The 18,757-nt window shown below is 51.8% G+C and overlaps 1 protein-coding gene across 1 annotated transcript in view; it reads right to left on the bottom strand.

The window, feature by feature from the left end:
- The window catches only part of DLGAP4 (DLG associated protein 4), a 64,001-nt gene extending 45,462 nt beyond the window's left edge, over positions 1–18,539 (bottom strand). The window contains exon 1 of the mRNA XM_040638260.1: positions 17,681–18,539. Within this exon, the coding sequence (XP_040494194.1) occupies positions 17,681–17,711 (31 nt within the window). The 5' untranslated portion in view covers positions 17,712–18,539. The remainder of the gene's footprint in view (positions 1–17,680) is intronic.
- Between the last annotated feature and the right edge of the window lie 218 nt (positions 18,540–18,757).

Here is an 18,757-nt window from a genome sequence, read left to right as displayed (position 1 = left end):
TAACCACTAGGAGGGGGTGCTGCGGAGCAGACGCTCTCCAGAGTTCTGCGGGCTGTGGCTCCAGTCCCCGTAAAAACCTGATGTGTGCAGCCCCTTGTCTGGCCCGGTGGGGAGTTGTGGGGAGTGGGGTGTGGAGAATCCAAGATTTGGCTTTTCAAATACTGGCTCAGCATGTGGACCTCATTGCTGCCTTTCAAAGGTCTCAGGAGCCCAGTCTTGGAACTACTCCTTAGAAAGAGCCTTAAAAAAAAACCACCCTCACTTCTGGAAGGCTGACGTCAAACCCTGGTGATGGGTCACAAAAGCCTGACTTTTTATGTGCAGTCACAGGTCCCTGTGTCCAGAGCCAGACACTGCCAGGCCCTGTGCTCCGGAATTGCTGGCCTCTTCCATCATTCTGAATGACTGAGAGGATCCCAGAATAGAAAAAAGGTGTTAACGGGCTCATTCACTGTGCCTATAGTGACAGGTGGCATATCAGGTGACAAGATCAGGAGCCAAGAAGCCTGGGCTGCTGAGAGATAGGATGAAACAAACAGGATGGAACTGAATGGGGAAAACCTTGGGTTCAGGTCAGGTCAGCACTGGCACTGCTGCCTGCCTTGGTGTCAGGCCCGGAGACAGAGACATAAGAAGGGAGAGGACCCAGTCCTCAGAGCTTATATTAAGATTTTGAGTTTGGATCCCAAGTTAGACCATTACATAAGAAAGCAGCACATGTGGGAAAATGCCTCAGCAACTCCTGCTGACCACAGACATGGCCTGAGGCTGCGCTGACAGGAAAGGTACAGGACCGGGGGAGTAGCGCCCACCGAACTCGGGATGATGCTGTGGGTAATGCTGGTGACTCTGGACAAGAGGCATTGCCCAACTGGAGCCCACCGAGAAGAAGGCAGTCCGCATGGGCAGAAGTCTCAAATCCATCCCGTTATGACAAATGCCTATTTTACAGCAGGGAAGCCACACACTGGGTCCTGGGCAGGCAGCAGGATCCAGGATGAGTAAGTCCTTGTGCTGAGCAAGCTCACAGCAGAATGCCGAGGTGGCAAGGAAATGCCTCCATTGCTGGGTGGAGCAACATGGAGCACCGCCACAGGGAGCACTGCCTGAGAAAGCTGGGGCAGACTGATCAAGAACGCTGTGACTGATGAGTGCTGTCTGTCAGAGATCTGCCACAAATGGAGTGTGATACATGTGTACCATGAGTCACGCCTAGTTCAACATGAGAGGGCTTGGAGAGCCTGGGACAGTGTTCTGGAAAAGAAAGCCAATTCAGAAAAGCAGGGCTACTGTCTTCAAATACCTGGAAGACTGTCGCATACACATGTGCTCCAAGTCCTGACACTACAACCCGAGTGGGGACAGGATGGTGAGGTTGTTAAGGGGAAACAGATTTCGCATTATAAGGAGGCACTTTCTAAAGGGCAGAGCTGCCCAGGAGGGTTCAGCGAGGCTAGACACGGGCCTGATGGCTGCTGGGAGAAGACACAAGCCCTCATGGGTGTGACCCTTCGGATTCCATCCAAGCCTGAGTGGTCTGTTCTTTCTTTGCCCTCCTACTTCACACCCAGTTCTGGATGTGACATCAGGCATCATTTCTGTGTGTGTGTGTGTGTGTGTGTGTGTGTGTGACATTCATACTCCACAAACTTTTTTTTTTCATCCAGAGAATTATTATCAACAAGCAAAAAAGACAGAGGGGAATGTTCACTCAGCCCAGCTACATAGGAAATGATGTGAGGACTAACACCAGGGCCTCGGTACAGACGGGGCTTAAAATGCCTTCCTCCGGGAAGTCTGGCAGCACAGAGCCCCCACCTGAGATGATAAGCCCATCCTCAGGAGATCCGATAACACTTGCTACTGCTTCTGAGCACTGCCTCTGCACTCAGGCTCCTGGGCCTCAGTTTCTCTCTTCCATAACATGCCAACGATAGCTGCTTGCCCTGCCCCCTGCCCTAGGACTACGGTGAGTGTCTCGAGAAGACGGGTGGGAAAGGGCCTGGTGGGGTCCCACGCAGCCGTTGCTCCATCCCAGCCCCGCCAAGGCACTCCGCAAGTCAAGGGCTAGGGCAGGCAGGTTCGGCGCCCTTGTGAGGACCCACAGCCGTCCACCCCTCCGTGCCACATGTCACCGTCTGATATTTTTGGTTCGTGACCACCAGTGTCCCTGCCTTGCCGAGCTCCTCTCTCTCCCCACCACCCTCTTCATGCCAACACATCACATTCTCAGCTTCCAGGCCTTTGCAGTGGCTGCTCCTTGCCTGCAGCACCCTACCTCCTCCCTAATTCCGCTGCCTCCTCCAGATCTCAGTTTCGGCATGACTCCCTCCAAGAAGCCTTCCCTGACTGGCTCCCTCGCTGGTCAATGCCCCATGTTTAGATGTGCTCCAGGCTCTTGCCACCACACTGTTTTATAGACCTGTTTGCTTTTCTGCTTCTCCTTTTAGACCCTGAGGCCCCTGAAGGCAGTGACTGTGTGGTTTCAACCCCTGTAACCCTGTCTCCAGCCCAGGAGGGGTATCCAGGCAAATGTCTCCGATACTTAGGAGATAGGACCCTTCTTTTGACTTTGCCCCAAAAGTGGTATAGGCCTACAGGGCCTTCCCCCGGAAGAAGACTGTAAGGACGCAGCAAGTAGAAAAGAATCTGTAAGAAGTGACTTGGCAAGCAGAAGACAGAGGCGCTGGGACACGTCGTGACTACAGGCTTCCTCCTCACGCCCCCGGACCCGTCCCTACTCAGTTTTTCCCCAACTGCCTCTGAAAGCGCAATATGATGACATCTGGGGAGACCTCTTGGAAAGAACACCCACCCAAGTGAAGGTCACCAACCTCCCTGCCCTAACCCCCACAAGGGCACAGTGTACGAAGTAGGTGATTAGCGGCTAACAGTCATAATTACCGGTGTTTAGGGTCTGCTCAGGAATCGGTGGCTACTGCAGTGGCCCAGTCACTGTCCGAGGTCCTTATACCTGCGTCTTATATTTGATCCCCTCAGGAGATGTGTTCACCATCTCCCCTTGCGCTGTTGAGGAAATGGAGGCTCAGAGAGGTTGAGGGACTTGCTCAGTGTCACACAGCAAGTCACGTTCTATCTGCTGAGTGCAAACCCTATAGGTTTCAATATCCAGAACCCAACCTTCATAGCATCCAGTCTCACAAGCTCACTGACAAGCAAGACCACACACACATTTCTTCAAAGCTTAGAAGCCACTGTAGAAAGACAAGTTTGGTTTCCTCCCACTGGTCGAGAGTACACCTCCACAAAGACCTCCAGCCCAAGCCAGCACCCCAAAGAGCACCTGAAGAAAGTGGACTTTACCTCGACAACTTCTACCCCTCTGGGAGCTGCTGTGCCGCGATGTTTTTGCAAGCATACTCATCACACCTCCCCAGGCTCTGGGCTGTCCTGCCAAAGGACCCCTTTCCACTCTCACAAAGAGACCTGTGACATCACCTGCCCCTAAAACAGTCCCTTCCCCTCCCAGGACTGCCACCTGTCTATAAAAGCCAGGGACTGTATTAGGTTGGAGATGGCACCAGTGGGTGTGCTATTTCTGGGTGACTGGCAGCACCTGCCTGTGGTAAGAAGGATCCTGGAGCTGTGTCCGGGCTCAGGGGGGTGCTAGGGATTGACTGATGTTGTTTGCCAAGCTAGCATGGGAGGTAAGTGCGAAGTGCAAGGTTTGTGTTGTCCCTGGGCAAGATGATCACCGCAGAAATGCTTTAGGACTCTAGTCCCATGATGCAGAATCACGCTCCTTGACTCCCCGTCAAAATCTGCACCCTGCGTCCTCCCCAGCAGGCCCACCAACAAGAGAGTTTCTTGGGCAATGTTTCAAATCCAGTAATATGGGAAAGTAACTGTTTCACAGTCTTCTACCCTTCAAAAGAGTGACCAATGAGGAACCCGCAGCAGCTGCGGCTGGTGACTGAGGGTGGCCGGGGTTCAGCTCAGGGTCGACGCCGAAGTGCTGAATGACCTCAGGCCAGTCACGCTGCTTCTAAGTCTCTGCTGCTTCCGTAACATGGGGATGAGGAGTCCCATTTCCCTTGCATTTAATCACAATCGAACACTGTGCTAGGATGCATTTAATCACAATCGAACACTGTGCTAGGATCCTCAAGACTGCCAAGGGGAGTCCATGACCTATCTCACTGATTTGGGGTTGTCCACATAACAGGAAGTATTGTCCCATTTCTCAGAGGAGGAACACGAGGCTCAGAGAGGTGGAGGGACTTGGCCCAAATCCCACAGCAGGGAAGCAGCTAACTGAGGAACTGTGCCTGGGTCCTAGGATTACATCCACAGTCTTCCCCATCCTATTATCCCGCCTCCACACGGCGACTGTGGCCAGGCTCCGCGCAGCCACCACAGGCCTTGGAACCAAGGCTACCTCTGTGGAGAAAAGCCCTCCCAGGAGACGATCAGTCTGTGAACTGTGCGGGAACGCGGTCACATGAAGCTGTGAGCTGCAGTGTGCATTAAATGGGAAAATTAATCACCACCCAAAGACTTCATTGTTCAGAGATATCACATAACCCCCTTTTCAAATACATCCTCTTTAGATGGGCTTATGAATGAGGCATGTGGAGGAGTCGAATCCAAGAGACAAAGTAGAATGGTGGTTGCCAGGGGCTGGGGGCAGGGAGGAACGGGGAGCTATTGTTTAATGGGTGAAGAGTTCCAGTTTTTGCAAGATGCAAAGAGTTCTGGAGATGGAGGTGGTGAAACAACGTGAGGGTACTTACTGCCACCGAACTGTACACTTCAGAACAGGTAAGATGGTAAACTCTTATGTGCATTTTATCCCAAATCTCTTAAAAAAGGGGGGGGGGCTAGTGAGGATTCTGAGGGATTCCTTACAAATAAGCCCAATTATCAAACTGCTGTCTTACAGCCCAAATCCAAAAGTTACAGAATAAAATATTTAGAACTACAATAGGTATGAATTGTAAACATTTCTGCTTTGAGTTAAATGTGTTTGTGAGCAGGGGCTGATCTATAATCTCCCTGCAATCACTTTTCTGACATTCAGGAAAGAGAAATAAGAAGAAACAATTCAAACAGAAAATAAGGAAGATCAGAGGTCCTTAAGGACAACAATTCAAATAGAAAATAAGGAAGATCAGAGGTCCTTAAGGACAACGATGCATGTATTGGTATCAGAACCCTGGAAAGGAGTTGGATGGGAGAGTGTGTGGAAATTAAAAAAGTTTAAACTAAAAAAAAAAAAAAAAACTATAGAAAATGGAGGGGGGTCATTCTAATCCCATTGCCTGGACACAATTACTATTATATCATTCTATACCAAAAAATTTTTTAACTGATCATTTTAGAATTGCAACCTTGCTAAAAAGAAATACGAAGTTCTCCTCTGGCCTTCTTACACAGTAGTGTGGTAGAATAGAAAAGAACAGTGAACCAAGACTTCAAATCTTGATTAAGCTGTGTGACTTTGGCCAGTCACTTAACCTCTCCGTTCCATCACCTCTAAAAACAGCAATAATAACTGCAACCTGCAACAAACTGCCAACAGAAACAACAAAGCTTTGTGAACTGGGAGGAGGCATGTGAGAGGAAGTGAGCAATAATAGGGAGGGCTGAAGAAGCCTTTTCTTGATGATTTAGGATCAGTATGAAAACCAATGAGAAGGTAAGTATTTGGGAGTTCTGATGTTAATTTTAAAACAAAAGCAAAAACACCTCTTAATCCACTGACACCTCTGGCTCCTACAGGGCAAGCAGTTGTTTGCTTCAGAGCAAACAAGGTCACTGAGAGGATGAGGCCCTGCCTGACCTTGCAGACCACTCGATATAACATAGGAACCTTTCCTTGTTCCCGCAATATGCTAAACACTTTTCATCTGAGGGTCCTGACCCCCTGCTGTTCCTAATCTGCCCTAACTGCCTCTTTCCCACTGGCTACCTCACCTTCCCAGACATGCCCTCCCCATCTTGCCTGAATAGGTCCCTCTCGGCATCTGTTTGTTTCCTTCAGGGCTCTTATCACAAGCAGACAGTATCTCGTGTATTTGTCACCTGCTGGGATGGGGACTCCAAGCTGGACGGAAGCTCCTTGAGGAAAGAGACCAAGTGTGTCTTGTTCCCTCCCCTCCCCCAGCTCAGCACCTGGCTCTCTGAGCACAGGAATGGCTGTTTGGAAGGAGAGGTGGTGGCTGTTCCGAGGTCAGGTGATGAGGAGGGAGGAACTGGCTGGGATGAACCCAAGCCCTCTTCCCCTGACTGTTTCTATGCACTATGCGTGCCCCCTTTGCAGAAACTGCAGGGGCCTAGCTGGCTTTTATAGGTGCTGTCAGACAAGCCCCGCAGCTCCTACCCCACCCTGGCCCACAACTGCCCCCAGGCAGGCAGCACCTCCAGATCGCTACCACACCCCTGTGCAGAGCAATACCATGTCATGAAGTATAGGAAGACTGGGAAGGCAAGAAAGTTCCAGGAGAGGCTAGAATTCACAAATCTATTCACAGCACACTCAATAATGGGTGCCAGCAGGAAACCGGCCCAAGGAGTGATAACCCTCCAGAGACAAGCTCTGGCTCTGAGTGCCCGGCCCTGTGTGCCTGATGGACTCTAACAGCGCCTGAGACAGGAATTCTAGCTTGATCTCGGCTCTCCTGGCCCCTGGGCAGCCAATTCCTGCCATCCCTCCCTAACCCACAGCACCTTCCTCTCCCCTACCCGGGGCACGTCCATACCCCAGGGTGTCTTCCCCTCAAAATGTCCATCCACCTGGATCCTACCCAGCTTCTAAGGTTTTGAAAGCCACCTCCTCTTGAAAGCCTGCCTTGAGTCATTCCAGAGTCCCCATCAGAGCCCTGCACTTAGCAAACAGTAACTCAATGTCCCTCCAAACACCCCATCCAGTCTACCTACATCTTTCCAGGCATGGGGCATGGACAGTCTTCAACTATTTCAAGTCTTCTCTCCCCCCTTCAATACAATAGCAGCAGCTAACATTTTTTCAGGGGTTCTTCTGTACCAGATACTGTGCTCAGTACGTTACACACATTTTTCTCTTGTCCTCACGCTGAAACTAATGCCAGTAATATTATCATCTCTATTTTGCAAGTGAAGAAACTGAAGCCTAGTGAAGTTAAGGAACCTTCCCAAGGTCTCACAGCTCTCGGTGGTGGCCGAGGATCTAAACCCCAGCAACAGGACACTAGAGCTAAGCTCCTGACCACAGGTCCTCGAAACCTCTGGGGTGTGGGCTCCTCCCCCAGTGCCTGGCTCAGCCTAACAGCCGGGCTTTATCAATGCCAGCTGTTTGCATTCCACAGCGGCGGTGTGGCCAGGTGTGGATCATCAATGCGGTCCCTCACCAAGGACCACCTGATCGATCACCCACCCTGGGCTCAGTGCATGCCCTCAGGGAGCAGCCTTGAACCAAAATGGCTCTGTGTGGGAGGACCTTGTGATTGTACAGACAAGAGAGGTACACAGAAACTGTATCTGTTGAAGCAACAAAACTGATACTGTATCTGCTTTGGCAAGTCTGAGAATTTTCTTAGAAAAAGCACAGAGAAATAGGAACTCAAGACCTAAGCGAGTGAGACAACATCTAATCTTTGAAATACACAGGCCAATCCAATCAGGTGTTAAGATACCTGCTAGCTTCCAAGGGACCAAAACTGATTGAACTGAACAGCAGATCTAGAAGGAACTCCTCCTGCCAAGAAACAAATGGGGAATCTGAAGCCCTGAGCTGGAGAGGATCTTGCCTGAGGTCATCTAAAAACTCAGGAAGAAGCCATGGCTCCTGCTCCCCCAACCCCTGTCCTCTCCAAGTTCTTGGGACTGGGCCTGGAACCAAGGGCAAAAAGGACCCACCTGGGTCCTTAAGAAACCGCCAGGAGTTGAGGTAAGTGCCCACCCCACAGTGACCGAAAGTTTAAAGTCTTCACAGTGGAAACAGAGCCCTGGCGCTTACCTTCAGGGAGAGTGGAACTGTTCTGTGAAAGCTGGTTTTGGGAAGCCAGGATTTATTTCTTCCCCAGGCCAGCATAGGCCCAGCTCAGCCCTGCCCCGGAAGGACGGGAGTTTAAAAGGCAGTAGCTCCTCACCTGTGGCCACACCCGGGTGAGGCTGACTTTTACCGGGGAACCCGTCGGACTGGCTGTCTCCCAGACAGCGGCAGGCCAAAACACCACCGCCTGTCTGAAGCCTGGCGCCTCTCCCAAGGGACCCTACCGGGCTCCCACCCCTGCCAGGCCTACACAGCAAGAGGGAGAAGAGGCCTGCCCACCTCCTGGGAGGCCAGCTCGGCCTGGGTCCCCCAGGGCCAATCCCAGCCTGGGCTGGGTCTGAAGCAGCTGCTTCCGCTTTGCCTTTCTCTTTCACTTTGGTTTTTAACCCCAAAGTGAAACTAAAGACTGGGACGACGTGGGAAAGATGGGGAGAAGTAAGGCCTAGGAGGGTAGAACCCCTGGCTTCTAATTACAGTAAGGCTGCCCACTCACCTAGGAGGACGTCCTCAACTTTGGGCCTTAGCTTTCCCGCTGATTAAATGGGAGGGAGGAACTAGGCCAGTAACTTTAAACTAGTCATTTTGAACTAGAAAAATTACAGAACTTCTCTCCTTCCTCATCCCTACCACCACTGAAGGCTGAAAGAGAGCTGCAGAAATGCCCTGTGGGGGACCCTAAAGGACCCTCCTGTTGGCTTGGAGGAGACACAACTGGCCTCAGTGTGGGGACCCTCCTGGCCTCCCTGACCACCTCTTCCTCACCTGTTGTCTGATCACCTTCATCCTGAGCAGGCGCTGGAGAGTTCCAGCAGCCTGGGGCAGAGGAAATGAGCATGAGCCTGACTCTGTCCTGGTACAGCAAGTGGAGACACCCACCAATGGCTGCCCCCAAATTCCTACTCTGAGGGCAGACCAGGCCATCTGCTAAGACCGACGGCAGCCTGCCCAGGACTGGAATGAACCTCAGACTCTGCAACTCCAGGGTGCCCAGCACAGTGTCTGGCTAAGACCACTATAATCTATTTTGTGGGGGTTCCCCACTGGTTTACCCAATCTTCCCACTAGCTTGGTGACATGAGAAAGGCATGGATGAACCTCCCCACTTTTCAGATGAAAAACACTGGGGCTCAGAGAAGGGCAGAGACATAGTGGCCCAGCGTGCACTGGGATTCAGGAGCTCAGTAAATATTTGCTGAATGAATGAGTTCACTGGCCCTGCAGTTGCCAGCAGGTGCAGCCCGAGAGAAATGCAGGAAGGAGAATGCAGTGTGGGAGTGGGGATGCTTCTCCCTGGAGACCAAGTCATCAACACGTCCCGCAGGTACCTGTAACAGAGTCCCCTCCAGCCCAGTTCTTCCCTTCACTCCTCACTTCCTCTCATCTACACCTTCCTCTGGAAATACTTCACTGGCTGAGGACTGCTGAATGACACTGGCCAACCCTCTTCCCCTGTCTGGGCTGAATTAGAATAGTCTGTTCTTTTTTTTTTTTTTTTTTTTTTTTTTTTTTTTTTTAAAGATTTTATTTATTTATTTGACAGGATAGAGACAGCCAGCGAGAAAGGGAACACAAGCAGGGGGAGTGGGAGAGGAAGAAGCAGGCTCCTAGCAGAGGAGCCTGATGTGGGGCTTGATCCCATAACGCCGGGATCACGCCCTGAGCCGAAGGCAGGCGCTTAACCGCTGTGCCACCCAGGCGCCCCTAGAATAGTCTGTTCTTAACTAAGGAAACGAACTTGAATCTAGGGAAGGCAGGGTACTTTTAAAAAAATACACATTTTCAGAATGCAAAAGAAGACAATTCAAAATATCTCACAAAATGCTAGGTGCACAGACTCTTTGTAACAACAATTTCACGCGGGCTCGCCTGCGTACGTATGCATGGGGAAGGGTGCTCGCTGCAGCACTGCTCACAGCAGCGAGGCTGGAAACCACCTAAACGTCCTCCCGGAGAGGACTGGACAAACAACGGGAGCTCCATCCATCGGCGGAGCTATCACACGGTCATGGAAAAGGGGACCATGGACGTGTGCGCCGTCCACAACAGAGGCAGACTTGTGAAAAGAAGACAAAGTACAGAACAGTAGGCCATAGGGAGAGAATATGCCACCATTTGTGTAATAAAAAAGGATGTTATTGACACAGCTGCATATGAAGAGTATTTCTGGAAGGAAACATCAAGACTGTTCATGGTGATTTTCCAGGAGTGGAGGGTGGAAGAGAAACATTTTTCACTGGGCGCTTTTTTCTACAAAGTTTGAAATGTTTAAACACATACATGTATTGCTTTTTCAATAAAAACGTAATTTCTATATACCAGCAAAATGCTTACCCATAGAAACTTCTCTCTATGGCTCAGGGATCAAAGTTCCTGGGGGCAGGGCCCAGACATCTGGATTTTGAAGTCTCCTCAAAGGCTGCCGCTCTCACCTTGTAGAGCAGGTGGCCAGCCTCTGAGAGTAGATGGAGGCAGCCTGGACACTACAGGGCTCTGGGCAGGGGGGAAAGTGTCAGAGAAGACTCAGGAAAAACTTGGCCTTAAGCTATAGGAGGATTTGAAGAGGGCTTTGAATGTGGAACAGGTTCAGCTGAGCGTTCCTACAGGGAGCAGTGGGGAAATTATGCCAGGCTGGTAAGGCAGGGGAAGAGGAAGGACTGTTTCTCTCAACGGGAGATGCTGGCAAGTCCCTACCTCTCTTACACTTGGTTCCCACTCATGGGACCTGAGGGCGCTGGGCCAGAAATCCTAGGATCTGCCTTTATTTCATCTCATTTAATATTAAAGGAGGCGAGGGAGGGTCCCCAGCTCAGCACATGGCCACAGGGCTCCACACCTGTGCAGACTGTAATCAAATATTTGGAGGCTAGAGAAAATTCAGGCCAGGATCTTAGGTATAGCAGCCCTCAGGCGACTTTCCCCGCCAAACCCCCGCTCCCCCAAGAGAAGGAGCAGATGGCCTTCTGTTGAGATGCCCTTCCTCACCTTCTTGTTAATAATTAAGTCATTACTGAAGACCTCTTTTGTCACTTTTGAAGTTCAGTTTGCAGAGACTGTTGCCTTGGTTGCTCTAGGCTGAGGGCTTACAGGCGACAACAGTCTAGATCTACGCCACAGGCCCAGACTACGGGGGTCTGCAGAGGAAAGGCCCAGTGTGCAGGTCAGGATTGTTGCGGAAGGTCCTGGCTGGATCTCACTGATACTGTGAACGCCGGGAGGTGAGTGACTCAGTCTCTAAGCCTGCTCTGCTTGTCACTGTAGCGCCAGGGCCAGCTCATTGCCTGGCCCTCAGCAGGCACTTCAATATTTGTTGAATAAATGAGCAGCTCAGCCACTGAATCCCAGAGTGACCTTGGTCAAGTCACTTTCTGGAAAACAAAGATGACAAGCATAGTAATGACCTCCTAGAGTTGTACAAGATCTACTGAGATAAAGTGGATAAAAGTGCTTTGCAAATCAAAAATAGGCGAAACAAATATTAAGGACTCAGAACTGCTGAAAATAAGATAAAAAAATGAATATATGTGCATATGACCAAATTTATGAGAAAGCATGGGACAAATGGTAAAGCATTATTCAAATGAATTTTTACACTCAAAAGGGGCAGCACAGGCCGCTCTACTCCACTGTTCCAATATCTGAAGAATATTTTCTCAGGCTGTGTCTGTTCGAAAGGAGCACAAAATCCCTCATTGAAACCTCTGTCTAGATTTTGGTATGAAAAAGAGGGGTGCAGTTACAATCCTATCTCGCATACGGTTGGGCTCAGAGAACATTTGCCAAAGTAGACTGGCATATGGATCCTGGGGGTGTTTACTGGAGACAAGGGGGGCAGTGAGCAGAGCTCAGAGGCTGTGCCTGCCACGTGGTGGCTTTGCCTCCTGACCCAAGGCCCAGCTCAGGGGGACACATAGAGGAGAAAGACTGGCCAAGCCATCAGTTTCCTACACGCACATTGGGACGAACCCCTGCAGCCTCCCATGGAAGCCACTCGGTAAGGACCAGTTCCCTTCCCCCCCTCTCTGCCCAGGAGGTATCCCGGGCTGCAGCCCAGGAAATGGGAACTGGGCTCCATCACCTGGCTCTCCAGTGCCAACAACAACTTGGGACAAGTCCCTTCCTGCCTTTGTGGGTGGCTGACTCCTCTGGCTGGGTAAGGGAACACCCTCTCTGGTGGGAGCTGGCTGAGAATCCCACTGGACCTAGTCATGGATGTGCCTGCTGTTGGACCAGACACATGAGGTCTGACTCTGAGGGCTGCTCACAGCCTGGCGAGTAAAACTGATGATGTGAAGGCCCCTCACTTCCGACTCTCCTACCTTGAAGAAGTTCTAAACGGGCACCCAGTCCCAACCTTCCAGATCTTTAGAAAGTAAAGGCTTGTAGGCTTTAGGGGATGTATTTATGTGCCCCCAATTCAAGGGACAAGAAGGCTCAGACTATTCCTGGGACCCCCATAGTAAGAGTTTCCTTCCCAAGAAGCAGAGCTGAACTGTGGGAAGAGTCAGGGTTTGCAGACAGTCAGCCCTGGGTCTGAGCCACATTTTCCTTATCTGTAAAATGGGGATGGTAAGTCCACTTGCCTCCAGCTTGGTGTAAGGATTTCTGACAGCATCCATGGAGGCCCTGGCAGAGAGCCTGGCATACAGCAGGTGTACAAGCAATTTGCTCAGACTGTTATTTCCTCCCCAAAGTAGCAACACCCAACATCTTTCTCTCTGGCCCACCAAGCCCCTGAATGGGCTCTCCTGAGGGAGCACAACACCCTCTGCTACCCCAACTGTCTTTTCCTGGCTCCACCCAAACCTCACCCTCTTCTTTCATCTGGATGCTTGTGAAGCTTCCTCCCTGTCATCATTTTCATTCATTCCAATTCACCCAGCCTGATTCACCTTTCTGGAAAAAAAAAAAAAAAAATCTCCAGCTGTGCTACCCCTGCTCTAAAACCTTCCATGGCTCCCCAAAGCCTCTGCTTTTCAGCTGATGTTCAATGTTGCCTACAACTTCCTGGCCCCTCCCGGATTTTTCATCCAGAGTCCTGATGCATCAGCAAAACTAGTCTATTCACGGTTTCCCTAAATACATGCTTACCTTCCAGCCTCCGCACTCCTGCCTTTGCACAAACCATTCCCTAGAATGTCAGCCCCACCCTCTGTCTCTGCAAATCCAGCCCCCTTCAAGAGGGCTCTTGTTTCCTCTGGCACACACTCACTTCTTCCTTCTCAAACAATGCTTTTCCTCAGCAGATGCTTAATTACAGACTGTCACACAGTCTCTCATAATTGTAGGCCTTGTCTCCCTTGTCAGACCATAAGTTCCCAGGGGCAGAGGCCCTGTCTGTTCTTTCCCATCCTCTCAGAGCCTGGCCCAGGGCTGGGAGGGCAGGCCTCAGAAAGTGCTTTCCGAGCCCACTGGCTCCAGGCTGAGGCAAGTCTAGCTCCAAACACTTGGGATGACTTCTCCTTCTCTTGTCCTGTGAGGAAACTACACTGGCCAAACCAAACCTCAGTGTTCCCACTCTCCACTGGGTGACCCAGAGGCCAGTGACGCACAGAAATGGAGACCTCGGTGGGCAGGCAGGGCTATGGTTCTTGCCCAGCTCTGACATGGTCTTGGTTTGGGATCCTAGGCACGTCCCTGTCCTTGCCCTTACCTGGGCCTGCTTCCTCACTCTGACACAAGAAACAGTAATCTTTTAGCCGCAGAATACAGATATTATTTATCTTTAAAGGAGCCTTGGTTCCCAGGAGTGGATGGGTGAGGAACCAACTGATTCCAACACAACCTGAGGGAGAGGAGGCAGCCACAGCCAGGACTGGGAAATCTGGGAATCTGAGAGGCGCTCAGACTGCACACCTCATCAACCTCATTAAATTCCTGTTGATGACCGGATTGCATGCCCAGGTGTTCAATTCCACAGCCCTCACCCTGGCCAGGTCTGACCGTGTCAGCTGCCAGGGCTGAGCAAGGGAAGGGTAACTTGCTTCTGGAAACAACCAACTCCGCCCAAAACAAAGATGAGGAGGAGCCAGTTTCCTCATCTGTAAAATGTGGAAAGTATTGGTATCCGCATCATGGGATTGCTGCAGTAATACAGTGAAATCATGCCAGAATCTTCCAGCGCAGTCCCAGACATCCCGTAAATGGCAGTGTAGCATCAAGGTTCCCATTTCTCAAGAGGCCTTTACTACAGGAGTTCTTATCCACATGGCAACCAGTGAGGAAGGGATTTCCTCCCCAATACGACAAAAGAAAACTGAGGTGCAGAAAGTGACTCAATCCAAAGTCATGCAGTGGGGACAAGCTGTGATACAAACCCAGGAAAATCTCAGCTCAGCTCTTCCCAGAGTGCAGCCCACAGGTTCTCAGCATCAGACTCCTCCAGAGGGCCGAACTTGAAAAGCTGATTCCTGCCCCCAGACCTGCCAAAGGAGACTCTCTAGGGATGGAGCCTAGGAACCTAAACTTTACAAAGATAAGGAACCTAAATTTTACATATATTAGGAAACTGAGGCACGGAGCGGTGAAGTGACCACTTTTCAGCAAGTATGGACCTGGGACAGAATTCACAGTCTGTTTGCCTCGAGAGCAGTAATCAGAGACTTCCTGGAGGAGGTGCTGGCATTTGACAAGGCACGTCTCGAAGGGAAGAGAAGGTACCACAGGGGGAGGGTACAGCACAAATGAAGGCTTGGAGAAGGAAACGCCAGCCAACAGCTGTTCAGTGTTGCTCATGCTTCCAGACCCCTGGGGAGCCACCACTGCAGACTTTTCCTAAAAGCCCAGGGAGAGACAGTCCTGAGCCAATCTGAGCTCCTGAGAGGAAAAGCCGGCCGTGCTGTTGTCCTACAACCAGCCGGTCTCTGGCCCTCTGGGTGTGTCTGATTGCTGCTCTGGATGAGAAAGCCAGTGAAGGTGGTGACTCAGTCCCCGCCCAGCCTCAAGCTAGTCCCGCTGAAGTTTGGGATGAGCTCAGAGGCTGAGGAAATGTCAAGCAAACCCTCCCTGCAGAATAGATGCCAGACCCAGAGAAAGAGGCCTGAGGGACAGTCTACCAGACAGAAGCAATACATCTGGAGAAAAGCTGTGGGAGAAGAAAAGTTAAGAGGTCTGGGCTCAAGGCCACCTGACACTGGCATGCTGTGGGACCCTGAGCAGGTCCTTGTGCCTCTCTAGGCCCCCTATTCACCATTCACCTGTGAAGCAGAGAGAACTCCAGTGGTTTCTGACTTCCTCCCAGGACTGTTGTGAGGAACAATGGCCAGGAAAGCGCCTGACAGATTACACAATGGCTCACATAGCAAGTGAGAGATTAGAGGATTACTCCTATTATTTACTACAGCGGTCAGGTGCTTTCCTTGTTACCTGAACCTCAGCACGGGGGTGGGGGGAGGCAGGGAGAAGCTGGGTCTGTCTTGCTCCCACAAAGAAAAAAGTGATCCGATATTACTGGGAGATGAAAGTTCATATTTATTAAGTGCCTACTGTGTACTTGATATTTTTTAAATATATAATCTCACTTAATCCTCACCACAATCCTGTAGTGTAAATATGATTATCTTGAGTCCAGATGAGGAGACTTGTAGCTCAAAGAAAGTAACTTGCCCAAGATTACACAGGGAATGAATGATGGAGACCAATTAAAAATCAGGTGTTTATGGCTCTAAAGCCCACATTAATTCTACTCTCTGTAACAGTTTGTATTAGAGGCAGAACATGCCTGGTATAGAGGCCCAACTCCAGCACTGCCTCCTCCTGGAAGCTTCTCTGAACCCTCTCTCCCAGACAGCACCTCTCTCCTATGAAACCCTACAGCGCATGATCAGCACCAGCCTGCAGCATTCGACACATTCTCCCCCTTGTTTTGTGATCAAGCACACCTTTAACAGGTAAGATGAGATGTAGGTACAAATTGGTGGCCTTTGAGTTACCTTGGAATCCTCAAACGTCAGACTGGAAGCACCTAAGAGACCATGCTATCCAGCTCCCTCATTTTTCAGAAAGAAAAATACAGAGAGAGAGAGACACTTGTCTGAAGTCACACTGCATCTTAGCATAGCCAGGAATAGAACCTTGGCATTCTGCTTCACAGAATTTCTTTAGGGATTCTATGATTTCAGAATCAGTTTTACAACAAATATTTTTGTTTCCATTTTACAGATAAGGAAGCTGAAACCCAGGAGAAAGTGGCCTCCCTGAGAGTGGGTAAGATGTGGGGACTAGAATCCCAAACCCCTACTTCCAGGCCAAGGACCAACCCCCACCCATTGCACGTAGTCCGAGTAGTGTGTCAAGCACAAAGATCAATGGATGTTGGAAATTGTCATTATACACCAGTGGGCAAAGTGACACCAGCCTGTCAGTGACCTCCTCAGAGGCAGTGCGATGGAACAGGACCAAGAGTCCTTGCTCAACCCTCTGTAAGTCCCTGGCCTCTCTGGGCCTCATCCATAAGACAAGGGTGCTACAACTGCTGATCTCCTGCTCCAAAGTTCTAGGACATCTTACACTCCTTGACGGCAGAGCCCAGCTATCTATGCAGCCTCTCCCAGCTGGGGCCTTTGTTCCTCCACTCTACAGGAAAGCAGGAAAAGCAGCACAGGTTCACAACCACAAACTGACCGACCTTATTCCCAAGTGCCACTGGCCACTCAGGGCCCACCCTCAAACAACAATGGGATGGAACATGGAAAATCCGACTGTCTCCCAGCACAGACATCCAGCTATGCACACCTGCCTATCTTTACAAACTGACAAAGAGCAACCAGGAATCAGGGCATAAATAAGAGACAGCTTGCTCCCTGCCCCATTGGAAGTGCAGGTGTAAAGGGTAAAGAACTCTGGATGGGGAATCCTGGGGCTGGATCCCTGTCCTAGCTCTGCCATGAACTAGCTGTGTACCCTGGACAAGCTGCTTTCCCTCTGTGGGCTCAGTTTAAAGACACAGTAACACTTCACAAAGCATGTCTACAGACGTTTCATTTGGTCTTCATGACAACCTGGTGAGACAAGCACAAATATTCCCTTTTTTTTACAAACGGAGAAACTGAGGCTTGCAGAGGTCGAGGGTCTCACACAGCTTGAAATTGGCAGAATCAAGGTCCAGAGTTCTTAGACCATCAAACAAGATACTCAAGGGTGGTCAGATTAAGAACTCCTCTCTCCCCTCATCCTGAGTCTCAGCAAGACCAAAGCAGCACAGTAACCTTGTTCACCTGGCCAGTCTGATGGCCTGCAAAGTTCTGGCCACAAACCCCACAGCCCAGCTGCCTAAAAGGCCACACCCCCCTGCAAAATTTCATTACTCAAGTTGGCAAGAACGCAGCCCCCACCCCCAGCCGGGTCTAAATAAACACCCAAGTGATATCACATCCTGCCAGCTCCAAAATAGCCCAGGCCTGCCCACAAGCGATCACAAAGTGCCAGGCCATGCAGGACCAAGCGGGCAGGACGTCCAGTCGTGGCACCATCCACACACTCAAGCAACTAAAGCAGAAGCCTCAGAGCAAGAAGGCCCCCCACTCCCACCGCTGCCAGGCAGCCTGGCCCCTCCCTCCTTGCCCCTTTGTTGGGAGGCTCCAGAGCCTCCTGCCCCAGCGCCAGCCCTAGCCCCAGCGCCAACCCCATGGAGCCTCGCCGCGGCCAGCCTGCGGGCGGACTCCGGCCCGACCCGGACACCCCACCACTCACATTGCTTCAAGAGCTCCAGACACAAAGCCATGAGGGCCAGAGGGGGGTCAGAGATCCAGAGACCGGCAAAGACAGAAAAGGGGAAAAGGAGAGACAAGGGAGCAGAGAGCCGGGGAGACAGGGGGCAGGGGCAGAGAAAGCAAGGGGGCCAAGAGCCCTGGGGAAAGGAGCAGGCTCCAAAGGGGGCCTTCAGCACAAGAGCCACTGAGTGGTGAGACCACTGAGACAGATGTGGGGGCAGAGGCAGGGAGAGCAAAGCGGGGGACCCCGACCCCCAGAATTGGGGGGCCACGGAGGCCTGAGAGAGAACAAGGAGCGACAAGCACGGAGACAAACCAAAGGAAGGCAGGGAGGGGTGAAGTCTGGGAGCTGGGGAGCTTTTGGGGGTCCCAAGGAGACCCCAAGGGATCTCGGAGGTCCCAGCGTGTATGGTGGGCACTGAGAGGGAAAACCTCAAGGAAATGAGGGCTAAGAAAGGGGCAAGACCACAGGGATTTGAGGGTACAGATGGGAGGAAGGACACCCCAAAGGATGTGCAGGAAGCTCAGAGGGGAGCAGTGGGGGAGTGAGGGCGGTGTTCTGAAAAAAAGGTCCCCAAAGATGGGGGACACCGTGAGGGGGCGTCCCGAGTAACGGGGGCGCCCAGAAAGGGAGGCTCCGCAGGATGAGAGAAGCGCTTTGAGGGGGACCCGAGATCGGGGAGCGAGGGAGGGGCTGTGAGGCACCGCGAGGGCAGAGACAAAGAGACAGCGAGCCGGGGAGAGACAAAGCGGGCGGAGCGGGGAGGCCAGCCCGAAGGCTGGCAGCCGGACAGAAGGACGGAAGCGCGAGCGGGCGGATGGACGAACGGACGGACAGACAGGGAGGAGGGCGGGGGCAGGGCCGGGCGGGGGCGGCGCCCGTCTCCTCGCGGGGCCGCGGCTGCTCCGGGCGGCGCTGGGCGGGCCCCGGGCGTCCGGGCTGAGGAGGCGGCGGCGACGGCGTGGACCGGACAGACGGACGGAGTGACGGACGAGGCTGGCGGCAGCTGCGGCCAGCGGCGGGCACTCACCCTCCTCCCTCACGCGGCCCGGCCCA

Source organism: Ursus maritimus, unplaced genomic scaffold (assembly GCF_017311325.1).
Source record: "Ursus maritimus isolate PB19 unplaced genomic scaffold, ASM1731132v1 scaffold_22, whole genome shotgun sequence".
NCBI lineage: Eukaryota > Metazoa > Chordata > Mammalia > Carnivora > Ursidae > Ursus > Ursus maritimus.
The sequence above is the reverse complement of the archived record's forward strand: the minus strand, read 5'-3'. Positions and strand labels throughout refer to the sequence as shown.